The sequence below is a fragment of the Dendrobates tinctorius genome, unplaced genomic scaffold, assembly GCF_039654945.1.
Source record: "Dendrobates tinctorius isolate UK_male_01 unplaced genomic scaffold, ASM3965494v1 ptg000154l, whole genome shotgun sequence".
In the NCBI taxonomy this organism is placed as follows: domain Eukaryota; kingdom Metazoa; phylum Chordata; class Amphibia; order Anura; family Dendrobatidae; genus Dendrobates; species Dendrobates tinctorius.
Window position 1 is genome coordinate 3,115,720 of NW_027361821.1, and position 23,320 is coordinate 3,139,039.

The following is a 23,320-nucleotide window of genomic DNA, read 5'->3' on the forward strand; positions in this document are numbered from 1 at the left end:
TACCTTCCTTAAAGGAACCTGGGAGATGGCAGCCGGTTCCTTAAGACCAGCAGTAGCCTCAACATGTAAGGCCAGGTCCATGATGATCTGGTTAGATCAATTGTAGTCTCAATTAAAACAAGGGACACCTAGACAGACAATTTTAGGGGCCCTACCAGTAATCCAGGGGGCCACAGTCTTCCTAGCAGACGCCTCAGCGGATGCGGTTAGAATGGCGGCCAGGGCAGCAGGACTTTCCAATGCGGCTCGTAGAGCTCTGTGGCTGCAGTGCTGGCCGGGAGACATTCAATCCAGGTCGAAACTCTGCACTATCCCGTGCGAAGGGGAATATTTGTTCGGAACAGTCCTGGATGAGTTGCTTGAGAAAGCTGGGGATGACAAGAAGAAGTTCCCTAATCTGTGGTCCGCATCCTACCGACGTTCGTTCAATAGAAGGAAATTCGGTCAGGGAAGAAGGCGCAACCCATCGCCTAATAGAGACCGTCCCAGAAGTGAGGATAGAAGGAGGAGAGGTACGGGCTTTTTGTTCAGGCGTTCTTCAAGAGAGCGAAAGAAACCTGGCCTAGCGATTCCCGTGGGTGGTAGACTGTCAGCCTTCCTCCCAGCATGGCTGCAGATCACCAATAGTGACTGGGTGCGGAACGTAATATCCCCTGGACTCAAGCTGGAGTTTAGTTATGTTCCTCGGGATACCTTTAAACTAACTCCCTTATGATCTTTGCCCCTTGAACAAACTGCTTTAGAAGCAGAAGTCTTGAGTCTATGTTTAAAGAAGGTCCTGGTGGAGGTTCAGGAATCTGAGAGAGGTAGAGGCATCTACTCTCCTCTGTTCCTGTTCCAAAAGCCGGATAAATCATTTAGGACCATTATTAATTTATGTTCCCTTAATGAATTCTTGGTTAATAGACTCCATCTTAAAGGTTCGATCAGTTCAGCAAAAAAGATGTTTAAAAGGTGTTTTATGGCAGTCATGGAATTGAAAGACGCGTACTACCATGTGCCTATCCACGCAGACTTCCAGCAGTTCCTGAGAGTGGCGGTTTCAATGGACAGTCTAATCCGTCATTTTCAGTTTAGGGCTCTCCCTTTTGGTCTCTCAGCAGCACCCCGGGTATTTACGAAGATAGTGGCTGAAGTCATGGCTCATCTGTGGGAGGCTGATATCCTGATTGTCCCGTACCTAGACGATTTTTTGATTGTAGGGAATTCGGTGGACCATTGCCTATCCCAGATAGAAAGGCTTAAGTCCAGGTTAGAGCACCTCGGATGGATAATTAATTACGAGAAATCCCGATTTCAGCCAGTCCAAAAGTTCCTAGGCTTACTGTTAAATTCAGAAACCCAGCAGTGTCTTCTGCCATCAGATAAGTTAGAATATATACAACAGCAGGTACTTCGGGCGATTGATAAACCTTCCATGACCCTCAGGCAAGCCATGTCTTTGTTAGGCTTTCTGACCTCATGTATGCCGGCAGTCAGGTGGGCGCAGTTTCACACTAGATCCCTTCAGAGGGACGTCCTAGTTAGCGACAGGGCCTTGTAGGGGTCTCTACAAGGTCAGATATCTTTAAGCCCCTTGACTCTTACATCTCTTAGATGGTGGCTTGATAAGAACAACGTATCCTTAGGGGTGCCCTGGGTGACGCAGATAACCCGCATAATAACCACAGATGCTAGCCCCTCGGGTTGGGGGGCCCATATGGGGGACAGAGACATTGGGACTCCAAAGCTGACACCTCGTCTAACCAGAGGGAGCTGTTGGCGATTGAGTTGGCAGTTAAAAAACTCATTATGTACCTACAGGGTCATCATGTGAGGATCCTCTCGGACAACCAGGTAGCAGTAGCCTATATCATCCACCAAGGTGGAACACGCTCCGAGGCCCTGATATGGATAACAGAACGTCTATTTCAAATAGCCGAGAGAAATTTTCAATCTTTAACGGCACTCCATATCAGAGGGAAAGACAACATGAAGGCAGACTTTCTAAGCCGCAGGGTCCTAAGGCAAGGAGAATGGGCTTTAAACACGGATGTTTACAACCAGATTATCTGCAGATGGGGTCAGCCAGAGGTAGACCTCTTTGCCAGCAAAGAAAACAGAAAAGTAAAAAAAAGTCCTGCTCTCTGAACCCCAGGGAAAATTCACTGGCAGTGGACGCCTTCCTGATAAAATGGGACTTCTCTCTGGCATATGCCTTTCCACCGTTAGCGCTCTTACCTCTGGTGGTGAGAAAGATCAGGGAAGATCGAGCAAGGGTCATATTAATTGCCCCGTTCTGGCTCAGGAGGACCTGGTTCGCATGGTTGAGGACCATGTCAGTATGCGATCCCTGGGTAATGCCGAACCTTCCGAATCTTCTCTACCAGGGGCTAGTCAACCTTCCACAAGTAGCAGGACTCCATTTGACGGCATGGAGTTTGAGAGGGCACTGTTAAAGAATAGAGGGTTCTCCCAAAATTAAATTAATACCCTCCTGAAGAGCAAGAAGCAGATTACTACAAATATCTATGATAGAACCTGGAGGCGATTCCTGTCAACCTCTGAGTTAAATCTCAGGGATGGAATACCCACGAAACAGATTCTAGAATTCCTTCAGAGGGGTCTCGAGTTGGGTCTTTCCACAAGTACCTTAAAAGTGCAGGTTTCAGCCTTGTGGGCCCTATTTACCTGTGATATTGCCAGCAACTATTGGGTGACTAGATTCATCAAAGCTGCTGGTAGATCTAGACCCATACACAGGGATAACGGTATACCATGGGACTTGAATTTAGTCCTTACAGCTATGACAGAGAAGCCATTCGAACCTCTGAATTCAGCCTCGTTAAAGATTATATCCCTTGAGACAGCTTTTTTGGTAGCAATAACATCCGCACGTAGGATAAGTGATATTCGAGCGCTTTCTAGGTTGCCCCCTTATACAGAGTTTTTACATGATAGAGTAATCCTAAACCAGACCGAGCATACTTGCCCAAGGTAGCGTCACACTTTCACAGGACACAAGAGATAATGCTCCCTTCCTTCCTCCCTAATCCTACCAACCCTAAAGAGCAGAAGCTTCATGCGTTAGATGTTAAAAGATGCATACTAAAATATATATCAGCTACTGATCCTTGGAGGAAAGAGAACGCATTATTTTTATCCTTCCAAGGTCCTAAGAAAGGGTTTAGGGTATCAAAACGCACGTTAGAAAAGTGGATTAGGGAGGCTATCTCTCTTGCTTACACAACAGGGGGCGGTCCGGCTCCACAGAATCTGAGGGCGCATTCCACTCGTGCCATGGCGTCATCTTGGGCGGAGAGATCTGGAGTGTCAATTGACCAGATATGTAATGCGGCCACCTGGTCATCTCCTTCCACCTTTTTTAACCACTATCGGTTAGATATGGGTGCCTCCTCGGATCTCACCTTTGGGCTAAGGGTGCTGCAGGCTGTACTCCCTCCCTAAGTTAGTTTACATATCTGTAATTCTCTTGTGGTGCTGTCATGGGAGTCCGAATAAAGTATTAAGTTATGTACCGGTAACGGTATTTTTCGGAAGCCCATGACAGCACCCTTAGTTCCCTCCCTTGTTCACGTATAGGGGTGTACTCCTTCCTCTTAGAAAACTATTTCACGGATTTACCTTATTTTGGAGTAAAGATTACATATAAATTGTAAATAGGATATATAGATTGTATATATTGTATATATGCTGTGCCACTAACCATGGTAGCCTCTCAAGCTCTGTAATCGAACTGATGCGTGGGAGAGGTGCCGCCCTTTTGTATCTGTAGGTTTACTGTTCCTGAAGGGCGGATCCCCTCTCTCGTGGTGCTGTCATGGGCTTCCGAAAAATACCGTTACCTGTACGTAACGTAATACTTTCAGCTCTTTGCCTAATTTCACCAGGTATTTATGGAAATTATGCATTTATTATTTTATGTATTGTCTCTCTTTATCATATTTAGTCTGATATCACGATTAATACTGAGAAATATGTAAAGCAGTCTTCTGTGTGACCCTCAAGAGCTCAGCCGTGTCCCTCCTCCTCCTCAACATTCTGTGTGTGGCTGGTAGACAATTAGCTGCAGCAGAAGCCTCCTTGCTGTGTTAAAAGACCGAGTAGGGTAAAAAGACTGTTAACCGTCACCCCTTTTGGTTGTCCACGCTTGCTGCAGTACTTGCCTAATCCTAATAGTGTGTAATAGACACACCATTTCGATTCCGCTCCTCTTGCCGTTTCCAGTTATCGTCACATGATTTGCATACTTATTGCTTGTTGACTCGAGTTTCAGGCTCAACATTCTAGTCAGCATGTGACCGCAAGTAGCTGCATTGCTTGCTGAAGATTTCACCAGGGGAGGACAACCCGATAAAACCTCTGTTACCCATCTTAATGATGTATTCACGCAACCATATTTTACGGTCAGTGCTGTAGTCACTATGTCCAACCTGATTGCGGTTTTCCTGACCTCAACTAAGTCTCGTACGCATATATGAGGCTATTAGTTGAGGTCAGAAGACAAGCGTAAGAAAACTGATCCCTTTTTTTTGCCAGAAAAAAATATTATCCAGTTGATCTCTCATGACAGCATACCAAGAGATAAGTCTCCCTTGACCTTTGCAGAGACAGGATTATAAAGAGAGGTTAAAAGGGTTTTTCCAGTCCCTACAGGGGAAGTTGTAGAAGAGGTGTTCCTACAACTCAAGGGGTCCGGGAGAAGGGGTTCTTTCCTTTCCCTTCCTCCTGTTAAGTGGTCCATGACAGACACCTCTCTGGGCAGAGGTCCCTCAGACATCACTCAGCCAGTAAATCATCTGGCATATTTCAGTATCCTGGATGCGTTGCCAATTCTCTCTGAGCAGGGCTCTTGGTGTTAATAGCTTCAAAGTGTTCCTTTGAAGTCTGGCCTTTGGCAGACGTTATAGTGTCTACCAGGTATTCATTAGAGGCCCTCATGGTGAGGATAGGCTGGGCCCCCGATAGACACCAGGTACTACTCCAGGACAGTCCCTGAGACTGCAGCAGCTGACCGGAGGGTCAGAGACTTGGGTAAAGGGCATAGGTGGGCGAGACAAAAGCATAGTCAGACGGTCCGAGATCGGGGCAGCACAAGTTCAGAGTTGGTGTCACTGGGATACCGCAACAGAGAGGGGCTAGAAGATCGCAATGTCTGGTTACACAAATTCCAGCACTGATTAGAACTGATTCACCATCTTATTAAACAGTGCAGATTTGCCTTGCTTTGCCATTACAAGGGTTAATCAGTTCAGTTGATCTCCTGGAGTTCTCCATCCTGAATTGTCTCAGGTGTTCTGTGTTCGCCCCACCACTTTGGTGTATATGCTCACCACTGCCACGTGGGAGTTGCCAGTGATAGCTGTACTACTTGCTGGTTTAGAGTTGCCGGAGAATTTCAGTGTTTTGGAGTTGGCGGTTATTGACGTTTTCAGGAGATTTCTGCGTGGAGTTGGTTTGCATATTAGTCTTTACCCTTTTACTTTTCCCATCCTTTGCCTCCCGTTTCCCACTGTTGTTTTGAGTGTATTTGTATATAATTGTCATTTTCTTTCATCCCTGTCAGTTAACTTCTGTCTGTCTAGTTAGTGTTTTCCAATCCACTTAGGCCCCACACCTCCCTGGGTGGGGGAGTGAACAGATAAGGGTTAAGAAGGGAGCATAGCAAGGTATGAGACCATGGTGTCTTCATCATCCAGGGGACAGGGTAGCCTAGGGTGCCCCGAATTCGAGAGATCGGTTAGGTGCACACAGTCCCTTGTCACTACATGACAGTTGGTAGCCAAGGACAGGAGCTGAGAGATCAGGATAAACGAGAAGGCAAGCCGGGTTGATAACAGGTGAGGTAAAACGGACATACACCAATACAGTAAGCTAGAGACTGAGCTACTAGAACCTAAGTTCAGGAGAGAAATGGAGGGTGGGGAGTCACCTGATTACACCACCACACTCATTGTGCGTTTCACTCTGCTCCACTCAGTACCTGACCATCGCTCTGAGCTTGCCCGGTGCTTCACTTCCAGCTCTGCTGTTTGTGAATCATGGGGTTGTGCGGCCAGGAATTTGTATCCACTCTGTCCTGGAGAGATGTGCTTCCCCAGCCTATCACTTGTCAGCAGGTGATATACAGTTGTGTGAAAGTGTTTGCCCTCATCCTGACTTCCTATTCTTTTTACATGTTTGTCACACTTAAATGTTTCAGATCACCTAATGTAAATATTAGACAAAGATAACACAAAATGCAGTTTATAAAAGATGGTCTTTATTATTGACCCCTTCACTACATGCGTTGCGCATGTACTGCGCATTTTCGGGTCTCCCACTTTGATATGAGCCCATATATTTTTCTGGTACATGTTAGCTGATTTCTGGCATGCCTCCTCATACCAGTGAGCTTAGCCTTTGAGTTATAAGGTTAGACTCCTCTAAACAATGGAAGAGACTAGTACATACTGCGTTTTTTTTCCCTCTTGTGGACATTGTCTGTATAGCAAAATTCTCATCAACCTAGCCCCATCACTTACATTGGTCAATATGATACCGTATCTGTTTTTCTGAAAATACACTGTATTGAATATGACCGTAAATGCAAGAAATTAGCAGAAGATTAAATCCTGTGTTCTCTGCAAATTGCCTCTGTGTTCTCTGCAGGATTTCTACAAACCTGTTTTTTAGGAATATTCAGGAAATCCTGCAGATTAAGGCCTCGTTCACACGTACCGTTTTTCGCGTTTCCACGGTGGTATTTTACGAGCATTTTTGCTGCGAAAACGCGAAAAATAAGCATCCCATGCATTCCTATGGGATTCCGCAATGCTGTGCTAATGCTGCGGTTTTTACCGCCGCGGAATCGCTTCGCGGTAAAAAACGCAGCATGCTCATTAATTTTGCGGAATCGTGGCTATCCCGCACCCATAGGAATGCATTGTTCTGCTTACTTTCTGCATGCAGCTGTGCACACCATGCGAAAAGTAAGCAGAACATTTGCGGATGGTACCCACGGTCCGGAGGAGAGGAGACTGTCCTCCGGGCTTTGGGTACCATATCCCTGTAAAAATTAGAATTTAAAATAAAAAATATTGTTATTCTCACCTTCCGACGTCCCGCGCAGCCTTCCCGCCTCTCTCCACGCTCCCGGTCCCAGTAAGCCTTTGCGAGCGATGACGTCCGCTCTCGCGGGATCGCGAAGTCTCGAGGTCATTCGCGCGACGTTATCGCGAATGACCGCGAGACATCGCGATCCCGCGAGAATGGACGTCATTGCGGTAATTGTCGCAAAGGATTACTAGGTCCGAGAGCGTGGAGAGAGGCGGGAAGGCTGCGCGGGACGTCGGAAGGTGAGAATAACTATTTTTTTTTATTATTATTTTTTACATTCTATCTTTTACTATTGATAGTAAATAGTTGGTCACACTCGTCAAACACTATGTTTGACGAGTGTGACCAACCTGTCAATCAGTTCTCCAAGCGATGCTACAGATCGCTTGGAAAACGCTAGCAATTCTGCAAGCTAATTACACTTGCAAAGTGCTAGTTTTTCCGCAGGAAAATCGCGGGAATTTAAAATGCGATTTTCCCGCGGAATGGAATTCCGGAATTCTCACGGTAATTCCCGCGAGAGTTCTGCTACGTGTGAACCCAGCCTAACAAATAGTGAGATAATATTATGCTTGCTTTTATCATATAATTCTAGTTTTTAGAGTTCATTTAAATTTTTGTACATCCAAGAAGTGGTATGGCTATATAGGTACGGGTTCTCCCTAGACATAAAATATATTTTTTGGTTGATAAGTGATTTTTAAGAAATCATCTGCAGATTGGACATAAAGGCTGGGTTCACACGTAGCAGAACACTCGTGGGAATTACCGCGAGAATTTCGGAATTCCATTCCACGGGAAAATCGCATTTTAAATTCCCGCGATTTTCCCGCGGAAAAACTAGCATTTTGCAAGCGTAATTAGCTTGCAGAATTGCTAGCGTTTTCCAAGCGATCTGTAGTATCGCTTGGAGAACTGACAGGTTGGTCACACTCGTCAAACATAGTGTTTGACGAGTGTGACCAACTATTTACTCATGAGGCCGCCTATGCGGCATCAATAATAAAAGATAGAATGTAAAAATTAATAATAAAAAAAAAAAATGTTGTTGTTCTCACCTTCCGAAGTCCCGCTCAGCCTTCCCGCCTCTCTCCACGCTCCCGGTCCCAGTAATCCTTTGTGACAATTACCGTGATGACGTCCGTTCTCGCGGGATCGCGATGTCTCGCGGTCATTCGCGATGACGTCTCACGAATGACCGCGAGACTTCGCGATCCCGCGAGAACGGACGTCATCGCTCGCAAAGGCTTACTGGGACCGGGAGTGTGGAGAGAGGCGGGAAGGCTGCGTGGGACGTCGGAAGGTGAGCATAACAATATTTTTTATTTTAAATTCTATTTTTTACAGGGATATGGTACCCAAAGCCCGGAGGACAGTCTCCTCTCTTCCGGACCGTGGGTACCATCCACAAATGTTCTGCTTACTTTTCTCATGGTGTGCACAGCCACATGCGGAAAGTAAGCAGAACAATGCATTCCTATGGGTGCGGGATCGCCGCGATTCCACGAAATTAATGAGCATGCTGCGTTTTTTACCGCAAAGCGATTCCGCCGTGGTAAAGACCGCAGCATTAGCACAGCATTGCGGAATCCCATAGGAATGCATGGAATGCTTATTTTTCGCGGCAAAGACACGCGAAAAATACCGCTGCGGAAACGCGGAAAAAAACGGTACGTGTGAACGAGGCCTGTGTGCACTTGGACCATGTCTGTGTTCTTGGAAGAAGCAGTTCCAGTGCACTACCTGTCTGATTTATATACGGCTTATACACTAGTTTTCTTGACTGTCACATCGGACCTCTACAAAAAAAATGTATTTTCTGTTGGCAAGCGCTTATTCAGCCTTTAATTCTGTATGTAAAGATGTGCCGACATGTTACCTTTAATATGGTTTTACATACCTGTTGAGAATTGATTCTCAAAGATTGAAATGTGTGTGGGGAAATAAAATAATACTGTTTGCTTTGTGGAAAATCACTAAGGGTACCGTTACACCTAGCGACTCACCAGCGATCCCGACCAGTGATATGACGCGGTCAGGATCGCTGGTGCATCGCTAGGTGGTCGCTAGTGAGCTGCCACTCAGGCAGATCTCACTAGCGACATCGCTGGGGACGGGGATCGCTACTTACCTGTCAGACGCGGCGATCCTGCGTCCTCTCGCCCGGCTCCACGCGTCGCTCGTCGTCACAGCAGGAAGCGCCGCAGGAAGCAGACGACGAGGAATGGTCCAGCAGCTTCTCGCGCGATCAGCGATAACCAGCGGGGGAGCCGGTCGGAGGTAAGTATCACATGCAGCGATATCGCTAGCAATATCGCTGTAACGTCACAAAATCGGTGACTTTACAGCGATATTGCTAGCGATATCGCAGTGTGTAACGGGGGCTTAAATTGTCCCACTGAAAAGATACAAGTTGGATTATTTTGTTAATAGCGCACTTTAATTTTATATTTGCAAATTATAAATAACTATTCATACTGGCCAATGACAGCATAGAATGCTTTCTTCTCCTTACTTTAGGGAACACCAGTATTACCTAGTGCTTCTTTCATACTACATCATGGCTTTTGTCTTAAGTGTTTTATTTAATTTTTTAAACAGAGTTAAAGTGGAGCTAAATCAATTACTATGGTAATCTTCAATTTCCAAGTGCAATAACATGTTTATTTTAGGCAGTCCTGATGCTTTCACCATTGTCCCCGGGGCTTTGTCTTACTGTTTTACGCACTAGATGCAGCTTTGATTACCTCTTAATTGTTTTTGTGTCAACGAAGTATGATCCTGTTTAATACGTTCAACAGAATAATTAAAGTGTTTTTATTCTTAGACTAGCATGAAGCAAGGTGCGTTAAAGGTGTTAATAGTCAATTTAATAAGATAAAACCTTTTATTTAAAGTATTGTGTTAATGGGGGTCTATAGCTCTAGCACATTAAGGCTTAATAAGCAGAACACTCTTCTCTTGTAATACAATTTGCATTAGCCTATGATTTTTTTAATACATCTTGATGCTGATTCAAGCAAGCACACAATAGGGCATGTACATATACTGAAAGTCTATACTCTTGCTAGGAAAGTATTTATAACACAAGCTGGTAGCAGTCCCTAGGACCTCCTCCGAGGACTGGGTATGAAATAGAATACATTGTAAAGCAGGTCTGCGGAGTTGGAGTCGGTAAATGGGTACAGTAGTTCAGTGCTGGATGTGTTGTAAATTTTTTCATAATAATTTGGGAAAATTTATGAAATGTTCTATAAATGTCTGTTCTGTTCCTGATCTAAGGATCTGGGCTTTTAGTTGAGATGAATCTGTGCTGCACTTTATGTACATGCTCACTAGTGATCAGTGCTGTGAAGTTGGAATCATGGAGTCAGAAATTGAGGAGTCAGAGCTTTAGCTTACAGACTCCACAGCCCTGTTGTAAAATGACCTTGTTACATAGTGTAGAGAGACATCTGAAGAGGTATCTAAGGTTTGTATGTTATCTCCTAACCATGGAATAGGGAATAACTTTGTGATAGTTGGAGGTCTGACTCCTAGGATCCTCACTGATCTCAAGACCCGGGGTTCTAAAGAAGTTATGGATTATACGCACTGCCGCTCCATTCATTCTTAATTGGACCGCCGAACATAGGCAAGTGTAGCGTTCTTCTGGTGTTTGCACTCCCATAAGAATGGATAGAGAGGCAGAGCACATGATCGACCTCCATTTGGTTCAATTATCGAGACATGGGGTCCCAACAGTCAAACCCCCAACAATCAAGAAGTTATCCCCTGCCCCGAAAAGTTGGAGATCCTGGTGAAATCAAAATGTCAGTCAGGAAGGCGGCTGGCACCTGGTGCAGTACACCACTGTTTTTAGTCAATTGGCTGTCCTGTAGTTTGCCCACGTCTGGTCTAGACTATACATTTATTGTGACATTGGACAATTTTGAAATTTATTATTGCTTCAGCACGAATACCAGTTTATATTTTCAAGAACATATTTTAGTGAGTGATGTACTATGTATTGTAGTGTTTACTTACATTTCCATGCCCTTTATTTAGAAGTAACCGTTCTGCTTTACACTGCATATGTTGCTATGGTACACTTGAGGTTCACTTGAATAATTTGTAAACCATGTACTTTTTTTTTATTTTTGAGAATTCGTTTTAGACTTGGTAAGATTGCAATATAGGTCACACTAATTTTAGCTTTCATGTTAACAATAAACCCACAACCTAGGTATTGAATATCATTGAAATCCCATTGAAATTCACTTCAGGAAAATGGTGGCGGTCGTTCCCCTGCCGGCAGGTCTCACTCTCCACTGTGAAGTATTGAGAGTGGGCAGATTCTGTCAGAAAGCCATACAATAGAGGAGCTTGTCAATTTTTTTTAAGCTCTTCAGGATTTCCAAACATGACAGAAGTGGCATAAGACAGAACATGTGCACAGCATTTTTGACTATGTTTGTTTTATGAGGCTCTTTCGTGACGCTTTTTCTGGTGGATTCCAGATGGAAAAAGACGTCCTGGGCAACTAGCCTTCGATAAATCATTGTATTGGGGTGAGTTCACAAACTTTGAATTGTATTTTTTGGAGAGATTTGTGAGCTAAATTATTGGTTGTCCAGGACTTAAGCTGTATTTATATTGACATTTGTGAACGACTGTTCGGAACACTTGTTTCACGATAATCTTTCCTTATAAACAGGCTGCTGATCACACGATGACCAAGCAAAATGCTCATTCATCGGGTGAAACGACCTTTTTTTGCATTGCAAAAAAAAAAAAATGATTGTTTTCGGTGCCACATCGTCCTGTGTAATCGGTTTAGGGGACTGACCGCATCCCTTTAATGTGCTGTACACTTGCATTAATCGGACTGGTTTTAATCCTTTGAATGTAATCAAGAATAGATTTAATTCATTGACAGCAAGCAGGAATCTTGAAAATAGTAGTGAACTGAATCCTCTAATGATATTTTTGTCCTGATTCCTACATGCAGTGATTACCTGTTCTCATCATTCTGCGGTCCCATTTTACAGCTGCTCACAAAGAATCTCCAGGCAATCGGACTCAAGCATTGCAGTCTTTTTGCACTTTGAAAATAAAACATTTGCGCCAACCACCAAAAAATCACAGACCTAAAAAAGACCAACTACTCACCCATCCTCGCCAAGCAATAAGCATCCATCAGTCCTGTCCTGTTCCCCATGAAATCATGAACAGACTTGAATTTCAGCGTATGACAGAAACTATAAACCAGGTAAATGTTCACATCTTGGGAAATAATGACTGGCATTTCTAGTAGGCGCATGATTATTCCTTAATGTATTGTCTCTTATCTAGGCACTAATTTCTATCAATAAAGATTATTACTAATAATGATGATAATCACATTTTATTTTTCAGGTAATTAGGACTGAGATGCATGATCCTGCCACCTGCCCCGACTGCTGCAAGAAACAGGCTGAACTGGCTAAATGTCAGTTTATTAGATTGAAAAAGACAAAACTAGAAGCTGAGTTGCTCCATAAGAAATTGGAGGAAGACAAGTGTAGCAAGGTATAGTTAGATCTTTAATGGCTGCATTAATGCAAGTTTTTCACCTCCGCCTCCTTACAAGTCATTTAGCTGGAAGGTCAGTCACTCAGCATGACCTCTTTCTCTTACATATGTCATTATAATTGGGCAGACGACGATGACATTTGAAAGTAGAAAATAGATCTTAAGGAGTTAAAGAGGTTTTCCCACGAACAAAGTTTATTTTAGAGTTGATTTCAATCAATAGATCGTAGAATAAAAATAATTTCCACAATTGAATGTGTTCAAATAAAATGCCCCTGGGCTGAGATAATCTTATAAATGTGTCCCTGCTGTGTACTGTGTAATGGCTGTGTCTGACGGTACAGGAACATGTCTGATCATACTACAGCTCCTGAGCAGGGGAGGAAGGAAAAGAGTGTACAGATAGGACAGCATGGGATCACAGATGATTCTTTTTGTGAGGTAAAGCATTTCCCTGCCTGTTTTTAAATTATTTGCAATCCCATGCTGTACTGTCTGTACTCTTTTACGTCCTCCCCTGCCCAGGAGCTGTGATATGATCAGACCGTGTCCCTGCAGGTCAGACACAGACATTACACAGTAGGGGCACATTGCTAAGATTATCTGAAGGATTTTTAATTCTATATTTTACAGCTCCTTGTGCAGATTGCTGACCAGCTCTGCAGTGTATAAACTGAGGTCAGTTTCCTAGATAAAGGGTGCATGCTTGCAAGGATCCTGCCAACTTCAGTGGCCCTGCACTCTCCTGTCAACAACTGAGCGTACACAGTTTGGGCAAGCGGCTCAGCTCTCCAGCAGGCTGCAACTTTCAATCATCAGGCACACACCACACCCTGTCAAGCAGGAAACAACCTCTCTAAGGGTACCGTTACACCTAGCGATGCACCAGCGATCCCGACTAGTGATATGACGCGGTCAGGATCGCTGGTGCATCGCTGGGTGGTCGCTAGTGAGCTGCCACTCAGGCAGATCTCACCAGCGACATCGCTGGGGACGGGGATCGCTACTTACCTGTCAGACGCGGCGATCCTGCGTCCTGCCAAGTTAAAAGGGCAGTCATAAACAACAAATAAGTATTCTTAAAGGGAAACTCACCAAGTTTTTGATACCCCATCTGAGAGCAGCATGGTGTAGGGGAAAATATCCAGTGGTGTATGACTTACTGGACTGATTGCTATATCTTTCATATAATCAAAGGTTTCTTTACTGCAGACAGTTCTCTGAATTTTGAGCTCTGTATAACCGCGCCCACACCATTCATTGGCAGCTTTCTGTGTTCACTTTGCATAGGCAGAAAGCCGCCAATCAGTGGTGTGGGCACGGTTATACAGCGTATATGAATATGGAGGACTACCTGGCAGCAGGTTTACTAGTCATCTAGTGATGATCTCCTGCTGATAAAACAGTGATTATATCAAAACTACAGCAAGCAGCCCAGTAAGTGACATATTGCAGGAATCAGAGTCTTTCTGTCTCTACATTATACTGCTCTCAGATTAGGTTGCAAAAACCTGGTGACAGATTCCCTTTAATAATCATTTTAGGAGTTACCCAGGAGTGTTTTTACACATGACAGTATGCAATTTTAGTTTGGCATGTGAGCTTGTCAGGCCTGCTAGGAACTTCGATATTCTGTACCATCATTGTGCAGTAAGGACAGACACGTGTATGGGAAAATCTGCTGTGGATGCCATTACTGTTGCTGTGATTTTTCTATTTCCACTTTATACTAATAATGGCTTTTTTTTTTTTTAAGGATTCAGTTACATTTATTGGAGAGCTCCTCCAAACTCTGCCCAAACCCTCCGAGGACCACGCTGCTATTTGGCAGAGACTGTCCACCAGTGTCACCAAGACATAACCTTATGTTTCTGTGGAACAGATTCTTTTTCATGATGTTATATCTTTTAGAAAGTTAAAATGTGAATGTAAACTTTGAAGAAATGACAGCACAAAGCTTCTAAACATTTTGTACAAAGCTGATTCTGAAACACAAGTGAGATCTAGCACCGTGTGCCCTCTATTTCCACATCTGTCGCTGTCTCACCCGTACACAGTTTACTGATCAATGCTTGATTTTATTTCCATCTTTGAAGTTCGGTAGCTGTGCAGCTATGGAGACAGGAGACTTCAATGCACGGAGCTTGGATGAAGCAGCAGCACACTTGCTTAGTCACTGCTCCATATAGATAGTTTCTTATATGTGTGAGGAGGAATATGGGACTCTGGACTCCTGGGCTGAATGTGCAGAAGAATAACCCCTTTATCGCAGCAGATCATTTTCATTTTTACTCTTTCGTTTTTTCCTCCCCTTCTTCCAGATAATTGTATTGCCATTTTCTGAGACTCGTAACTCCCTTTTTTTTTTTTTCTTCCATCAATAGACTTGTGTGAAGTCTTTTTTTTTTTTTTTTTTTTTTTTGCATTGTGACCTGACGTTCTTATTGACCACATGTTGGGGTGTATAAGATGATTTGATTTGCTTTTTCTACAGCATTTTTAGTCTTGATTGTTTTTTCTCCAGCATTTTTAAGCCTAGTCGTCCCAGGAGGATTAAGATGGCAGCAGTGCTACCTTGACAACCCATTAGCACCTTGCGATCGCATAGCTATGGAGTCCTAATAGAAGCCCCCGTGAATCAAGCAATATTGCATTTGGAAACAATGTCAGTGATTGACAGCGGCAATCAGAAGAAGTTTGGCGGTATAACACAGCCAGCTTCTGCTGAGTATGCTACGGATTCAGCTAATGAGCCCACTCCATACATCGGGACCCGACATAGGACACACCAATATGTCATACGTTGGGAAGAGGGGATAAAGTGAATCTATTACTACCTCTTGTGTCCTGAAACCACCACTGACTTATACTCTTACACTGTAATTTATTTTCTAATTTTTAAAGACGTCCCTCTCTGTATGATCAGTAAGTGCATTATATAAAATAAAGATGTTATATCTACTCTTGAAGTCTGCAACTTGCCTATTAGAAACAATGGTGGTAGAGCCGCTTGGAAAAAGTCATTTTACCTGTACCCTAACTTTGCCCACATTGACTGGAATGATGTTCCTAAGGCTGGAATGGTATCTGAAGCCAGCACGTGTGCCACCCAGCTCATAGGCAGTGCTCAGATAATGTGTTATCTTGCTTCACTCTCTATACTAAACCCCAAAAAATCAACTGGAGTATAAATTGGTATGCATACAAAATAGCATGTTCACACTGGGCATCAAACACGTAAAACCCAAGACAGAAACAAAATTAACACATATAAATAACATTGAATACTTTGTAATCACTGTTTTTAATGAACAAAAAGCCATCCCACCAACGTCAAGGTGTACCCAAGTTTGAGATGGTCCTAACCTCTAATAAATGATCTGGAGTACAAGTTGGTATACATGTAAAATAGAAGCATGTTCACACTGGCCATCAAACAGACAAAACCCAAGACAGAAACAAAATGAACAAATACCCTGCTGTAAGGGACCTGCTCAGCCCTTATTCACACAGGATGTCACTATGACGCATGGTGAGGTTTTAATATTAGAGGTTAGGTCCATCCTGAACCAGGGTACACCTTGACGGTGGGATCACTTTTACACTTTTTATCTGTAGGTTACACAATTTTTGATAAAAAAAAAAAAAAAAAAGGGCGGCACCTCTCCTCCGCCCCCAGTTGGGTTCCTGTCCCTGACGGGTGACCTACAGATGTACATACTGGGAAGAAGAAAGTAGAGGTCCAGGGCCGACTCGTCCGGGCACTGACAGCGGGGAGCCCCCTGTCACGGCGGGTGCGGTGCCCGAAGCCGCCACCGCCAGGGCCAAGGTGGTCTGTGGGGTGAGCGAGGGGGAGACGACGGAGCCGCCTCTCCGGAAAGGAGGCAGGGGCTGGCACCCAGGAGACATGCGCGAGCAGCGCCAAGTACAGGTGTACCAACATGGCCGCTGCCCCGGAAATGGAGGACAAATTCTGGGTCGGTGCATGCGCAGTGCGTGCTCCCCTGAAGAGAGTGGTGCAGCATGGGAGAGGATGTGACGTCACATGTCGGGACATTCAAATAAGCGCTGAAGTTACTCCTGGCTGGAAGCGTCCTGTGCATCATGGGGGACAGAGACCAGCAAGAGGAGCAGTAGGAGCAGCAGCCCAAGCAGCAGCAGCAACACCACCATCTTCGGCAGAAGGAGCGGGACAGGCGTGACGGCCGTTCCAGCAGCCACTCCACGCAGCCGGTCGGCTGCCAGGAGCAAGTTACCATCCTTGGATCAGTCTATGCAGGACTTGATTCCACCTCCTGAACCGGTACCTGTAACCGTGCATATCTGGTGAGTGATCTTCGAGAATGTTCACCATTGTAATAGGCTTCTTTTCCCCTATTAGGGAAAGAAGAAGGGGAAAAGAAAGAACAGGGAATGCCCCACTTGTAGCAGAGCCTTACCAGTCTCATGGGATAAGAAGCTCTGCGAATCACGCATACAGGAGGTGCTTTGTGAGGAGACCCCGGATTTGGCCTCTGACATAAGAGCTGTAATCAGATCAGAGGTTCAGAGTGCCCTTACATCCCTGAAACAGAGGGAAAAAGTTAAAAAGAAGGACGCTGTAGTGGGTTCCCAGTCAAATGCCACGACATCAGGGGAAATTACCTCACATACCTCGGACACCTGCTCCTCAGACGAGGAAACAAGAGGCCGTCGTTGCTTTCCCCTAGAGGTAGACACACTAGTAAAAGCAGTAAGGTCTACCATGGGGGTGTCAGACCCTTGCCCTGATAGGTCAGTCCAGGACATAATGTTTGGGGGACTGGGCCAAAAGAAACGCAGAGTGTTCCCGCTAAACGAGAACATAAAGGGCCTGATCAAAAAAGAATGGGAGAAGCCGGACAGGAAAAACTCCACGGTCCCTTCCCTTAAGAGGAAATATCCCTTCAACGAAGAGGCGTCCACATCTTGGGACAAGGCCCTAAACTCGATGTAGCTGTCGCCAAGGCCTCAAAAAAGTTTGCACTCCCCTTTGAGGACATGGGTACACTTAAAGACCCCTTAGAGAATAAGGCCGATACCTTCCTCAAGGGCGCTTGGGAATCAGCTGGGGGAAATCTTATGCCAGCCATAGCGGCAACATGTACCTCCAGAGCCCTTATGGTATTGGTGGATCAACTAGAGAAACAGCTGAGGGAAGGTACGCCCAGGGAGAAAATTCTGGAATCTATTCTGGTAATAAGGGGAGCCGCGGCCTTCTTAGCGGACTCATCGGCCGACTCAGTAAGGTTATCTTCCCAAGCGGCAGCCCTGTCGAACGCAGCCCGAAGAACATTATGGCTCAAATGTTGGCTAGGGGATTTACAAACTAAAATGAAGCTGTGCTCAATCCCCTGTGAAGGAAAGTTCCTATTCGGTGAGATGCTAGATGACATCCTCCAAAAGGTAGGGGTTAAGAAGAAGGGGTTTCCAAACCTGGGGCCTACAGCGTTTAAGAGGTCTTTTCGTAACAAAAAGTTCTTTCAGAGGAGGCCACCGAGGGAACACAAATGGGATGAGAGAAGGAGAGATAGAGGGTTCCTGTTCGGTAACGCGTCCCGAGACAAGTAGCCCTCTAAGTGACAGTTTGCCGAGGGTGGGGGGGAGATTAACCCTTTTCCTTCCTGCCTGGAGGAAAATCTCAAACAACCCTTGGATATTAAGTCGTCTGATCGAGCCGGGCCTAAGGATTGACTTTCTCTCCCACCTCAAAAATACGTGGTGACTCCACTCTACGCAAGAGCAAAAAGCTCTCGAAAGCGAGGTCCTAAGTTTTAGTAAAAAAAAAAAAAAAAAGAAAAAGAGAAGTCCTCCAGAAGGTTCCCCAGCAGGACACGGGCAGAGGGTTCTACTCCCCTCTTTTTCTGGTGACCAAACCGGACGGCACCTTCCGAACAATCATAAATCTAAAGAAACTAAACGGTTATGTCAAAAATCAGAGATTCAAATCGAGTCAATCAAGTCCACCACCAAAATCTTGTTCCCGAACTGCTTCATGACGGTATTAGACCTCAGCGACATGTACTATCACGTCCCCATTCACAAAGACTCCTGGAAATACCTCAGACTAGCTGTCTCTATAGATGGCGAGATAAGAGAATTCCAATACAGGACCTTGCCTTTCGGAATATCTATAGCCCCACGGTTATTCACAAAACTAGTAGCAGAAATGATGGCCCACCTAAGGGAGCAGGACATATTAATAATCCCATTTCTGGACGACTTCCTAATAGCAAGCGACTCGGCCCAAAAATGCAAGGAACAGAGGGACAGGGTGATGGACACTCTACAGAACCTCGGCTGGCTTCTATACCTGAAACAAAATCAAGATTGGAGCCCAGCAAAGTGCAGGAGTTCCTAGGACTAACGCTGAACTCAACAACCAAGAGTGTCGCCTCCTGGACCGCAAAAAAGAGAAAATCACTCAAATGGTGGCAAGAGCAATACAGAACCCCTCCATGACACTAAGAAAAGCAATGTCACTACTGGGGTCTCTCTCCGCCTGTCTGCTGGCGGTCCAATGGGCACAGCTACATACGAGGGATCTCCAATGGGATGTATTAGCCAACCATTTAGCATTAGGATGTCACCTAGAGGGTCGCATATCCCAAATTCCAAAACTATTTATTCCCTAGCCTGGTGGGGAAACAAAGACAACCTATCCAAAGGGATCCCCTGAGTAATAAAAATAACACACATAATTACCATGGACGCCAGTCCCACGGGTTGGGGAGCTCACATGGACAGTAAGGTGGCTCAGGGGGGATGGGGAGGTCAGGAATTAGAAGCCTCCTCAATCCAAAAGGAACTCTTGGCAGTAGGTTATGCCTTAGCACACTTCCTACCCGTGCTGTGAGGCCATCATGTTCGAATATTTTCAGACAATCAAGTGACGGTAGCCTATATAAATCATCAGGGGGGAACCAGGTCCCGAGCCCTAATGAACACGCCCTCCAAAATCCTCAGTCTGGCAGAGGCAAACCTACTATCTCTCCCTGCATTGCACATCCGAGGGACAGAGAGCCAGAGAGCAGACTTTCTGAACCGCACCAATTGCGACAGGGAGAATGGGTCCTAAAACAGTCCATTTTTCAGCAGATTGTAGAAATGTGGGGAACCACAAACCTAGATCTGTTTGCCGACTTCAAAAACAAAAAATGGGAATTCTCGGGCCCTGGATGCCTTTATGCTCCCATGGACACAGAGCATGACATATGCCTTTCCCCCGATCATTCTCATTCCAGCAGTCATAAGGAAAGTCAGAGAGGACAGAGCGAGAATGATATTAATAGCCCCTTTTTGGCCAAAAAGAACTTGATTGCTCTCGATAACCGACCCTTGGATCCTACCAAATCTCCCAGACCTATTGTCTCAGGGACCGGTGTTACACCCTCGGGCAGTGAGCCTCCATTTAACAGCATGGAATTTGAAAGGGCACTGATGAGGGACAAGGGGTTTTTGGAGAATCTAATCACTACACTGAAAAAGAGTAGGAAACCAGTTACGACAAGAGCCTATGGGAGAACTTGGAAAAAATTTCTGTCCACCTCTGGGGTAAGAGTCCAGGATGGGGTCCAGATTGATAAAATTCTTGAATTTCTACAGAGAGGCCTAGAACAGGGGCTGGTGGTTAATACATTGAAAGTACAAGTAGCGGCTTTAGGTGCCCTTTATAACCATGATGTGGCAGGCAATCCTTGGGTAGCATGATTTATTAAGGCCGCAACCAGGTCTAGGCCAATAGTTAGCTGGAGCGACCTGAATCTTGTACTAACAGGTTCCCCGTTTGAACCTATTCAGTCAGCACCCCTAAAAATCTTGTCATTAAAAACTGTCTGTGCTTCTGATGGAGCTAACATCGGCTCGCAGAGAGAGCGATATTCAAGCTCTATCAGCAGTGCCACCATTTACAAAAATTCTAGACGATAGAGTCATCTTAAAACCTGACCCGGCATATCCACCTAAAGTGGCATTACATTTTCATAGGTCCCAATAGGTAGTCCTTCCTTCCTTCTGCCCAAATCCTAGGAATAGGGGAGAGGAGAGATTTCACACCCTAGATGTGAAGAGGTGCCTAGTTCAGTACTTAGAGGCCACCAAAGGATGTAGGAAGGAAGGCTCACTCTTTGTGTTTTTCCAGTGACCTCAGAAGGGACTCAAAGCATCTAAGAGTACCCTGGCAAGGTGGATAAGGGATGCGATTGCCCTGGCCTATTCATCCAGCGGGAATACCATCCCGGAAGGGTTAAGAGCCCATTCCACAAGAGCAATGGCGACCTCATGGGCTGAGAGATCCAAGGTATCGATAGAACAGATATGTAAGGCGGCCACCTGGTCATCACCCTTAACCTTCTTCAGACACTATCGATTAGATCTAGCCTCTATGTCTGACCTGACCTTTGGGAGAAGGGTCCTTCAGGCTGTGGTCACTCCCTGAGCTACCTGTCTCTGAAATTCTCTCCGTGGTGCTGTCATGGGTGAGAGAATAATTTGGTTACTTACCGATAACTGTGTTTCTCGGAACCCATGACAGCACCAGCTTATTCCCCCCCTTTACGTTTGCGGTGAGCACGTTTTTACTGTTCGTAGAGTGTTTTCGTTTAGGCACGAGGCTCCTTGATAATAAGCAACATTATAATGTTATGTATATAATTTTGTTGTTTAACTAACCTGGAGACCCTCTGATGCTCTGTAACCAACTGGGGGTGGAGGAGAGGTGCCACCCTTTTTATCTGTAGGTTCCTGTCCCTGAAGGGCAGATCCCCTCTCCGTGGTGCTGTCATGGGTTCCGAGAAACACCGTTATCGGTAAGTAACTAAGTTATTTGCTTTTACTTACAGCAGGGTATATGTTCATTTTGTTTCTGTCATGGGTTCTCACTCCACATACATTGGGTGCTGCCGCAGTTGGCATCAGATATACAGTGCTCAGCATAAATGAGTACAACTCAAAAAATTTGACCGAAAACCTTTAGTTTCTTTTTAGAATGAAGATTTTCTAAGTGATACCATACTGCAAAATACTCCCACAAATGTGGGCCATTGACTGGAAACCAGATTTTTTATTTTGCATGCCCAAAAAGGTAATTTTCTTAACATTCATAAAAGGTCATGTTGCAAAAATGAGTATACCCCAATGAAAGTCTTAAGAGAAATGTTAAAGTTTAGACTGCAAAATTCTAATTAACAAAAATTCAACTACAGGCAAGTCTAATTATTTATTAAATTGGTGTCCAGGCAGATAGTTCACTATAAAAGGGTGCTACTTAATAAAGAAAACCCCTTCCCATTTCATGTTGACAGCAATGGCACCACATGGAAGAGAAATATCACAAGAGCTGAGAAAGAAAATTATCTCTATACACAAGAAAGGTGAAGTCTACAAGAAGATCAGCAAAACTTTACTTACTATTCAAAAAGTGATATAAAATATAGAAGCGATAGAATTTCACCCATCTCACAGAGACATCCAGCTCGACCATGGAAGATAGCACCTAAACCGTAGAGTCTTCTGTTGAGACGGGTTAAAGAAAATTGGCATGCAAGTTCACTGCAGTTAGCTAAATAAGTAGGAAACCAAAGTAAGGTGACTGTTTCATGTGACACAATACAGCGTACATGGCAGAGGAATAGTATGTATGGGTGTTGTCTACAAAATGAGCCTCTCCTAAACAGGGCTGTGGAGTCATTAAGCCAAACCTCCCACTCCGACTCCCTCATACATGGCTCCTGTTTAAGTGATAGTTACTGTAGTAAAATGGTAACATCATGGTTTTCATCACAATTGTAATACAATAAACAAGCTATTTACATGACTTAATCCAGTTTTCCTATTCACGCTAACATATTTTGAGATGATTTCAATCATTCCTTTCCAGTGCTTTTTTCCTCTGATTATGTAGAGAAGGAGCTTCACTACTGAGCATGTACATAAAGTGCAGCACAGATTCATCTCAACTAAAATCCAAGATCCTTAGATAAGGAACAGAACAGACATTTATAGGACATTTCATAACTTTCCAAAATTCTTATGAAAAAATATTCAGCACATCCTGCATTGAATTACTTATTCCAATTTATTATATATTGTCTGTGTCGGCCCATTTTATTCCCGCTCCACCAAAATGGAAACCAACTGCGACTCCATAGCACTGCTCCTAAGGCCCATGCACAAAAAGCTCACCTAAAATTTGCCAGGGCCCATGTTAAAAAAAATATGAAGATTTCTGCAAATGCATACACTGGAGTGAAAAGACCAAGATAAATATTTTTGGAACTGATGGCTTGAAAACTGGCATCGCAAACATGATTGCAAAGAAAAATATATGGTGCCTACAGAGAAACATGGCGGTGGCAGTGTTATGTGGGGCTACATGAGTGCTGCTGGTGTTGGGGAGCTACATTTCATTGATAGCATCATGAAATCACAGGTGTGTGCTGCTCTATAATGAAAAAGATGCTGCCATCACTCTGTGCCCTTGGTGCAATTTTCCAAGATTACAATGATCCAAAGCACACATCAGTTGTATTTCTGAAGAAGAACAGGCTGAAAGTGATTCAGTAGCCAATTGTCTCCTGATCTGTACCAACCGAACACCTATGGGGAATTCTGAAGAGACAAGTTGAGTATCACTCTCCAACATCTAAGCTCT

The 23,320-nt window shown here is 44.5% G+C and overlaps 1 protein-coding gene across 2 annotated transcripts in view; it reads left to right on the plus strand.

Moving 5' to 3' along the window:
- CUNH8orf48 (chromosome unknown C8orf48 homolog) overlaps positions 1–15,612 on the plus strand; it is a 70,101-nt gene extending 54,489 nt beyond the window's left edge. For both annotated transcript variants that reach the window (XM_073547573.1, XM_073547574.1), the window contains exons 4-6: positions 12,129–12,349; positions 12,496–12,648; positions 14,408–15,612. In XM_073547573.1, the coding sequence (XP_073403674.1) occupies positions 12,129–12,349; positions 12,496–12,648; positions 14,408–14,512 (479 nt within the window). In that variant the 3' untranslated portion in view covers positions 14,513–15,612. The remainder of the gene's footprint in view (positions 1–12,128; positions 12,350–12,495; positions 12,649–14,407) is intronic.
- Positions 15,613–23,320: the final 7,708 nt, after the last annotated feature.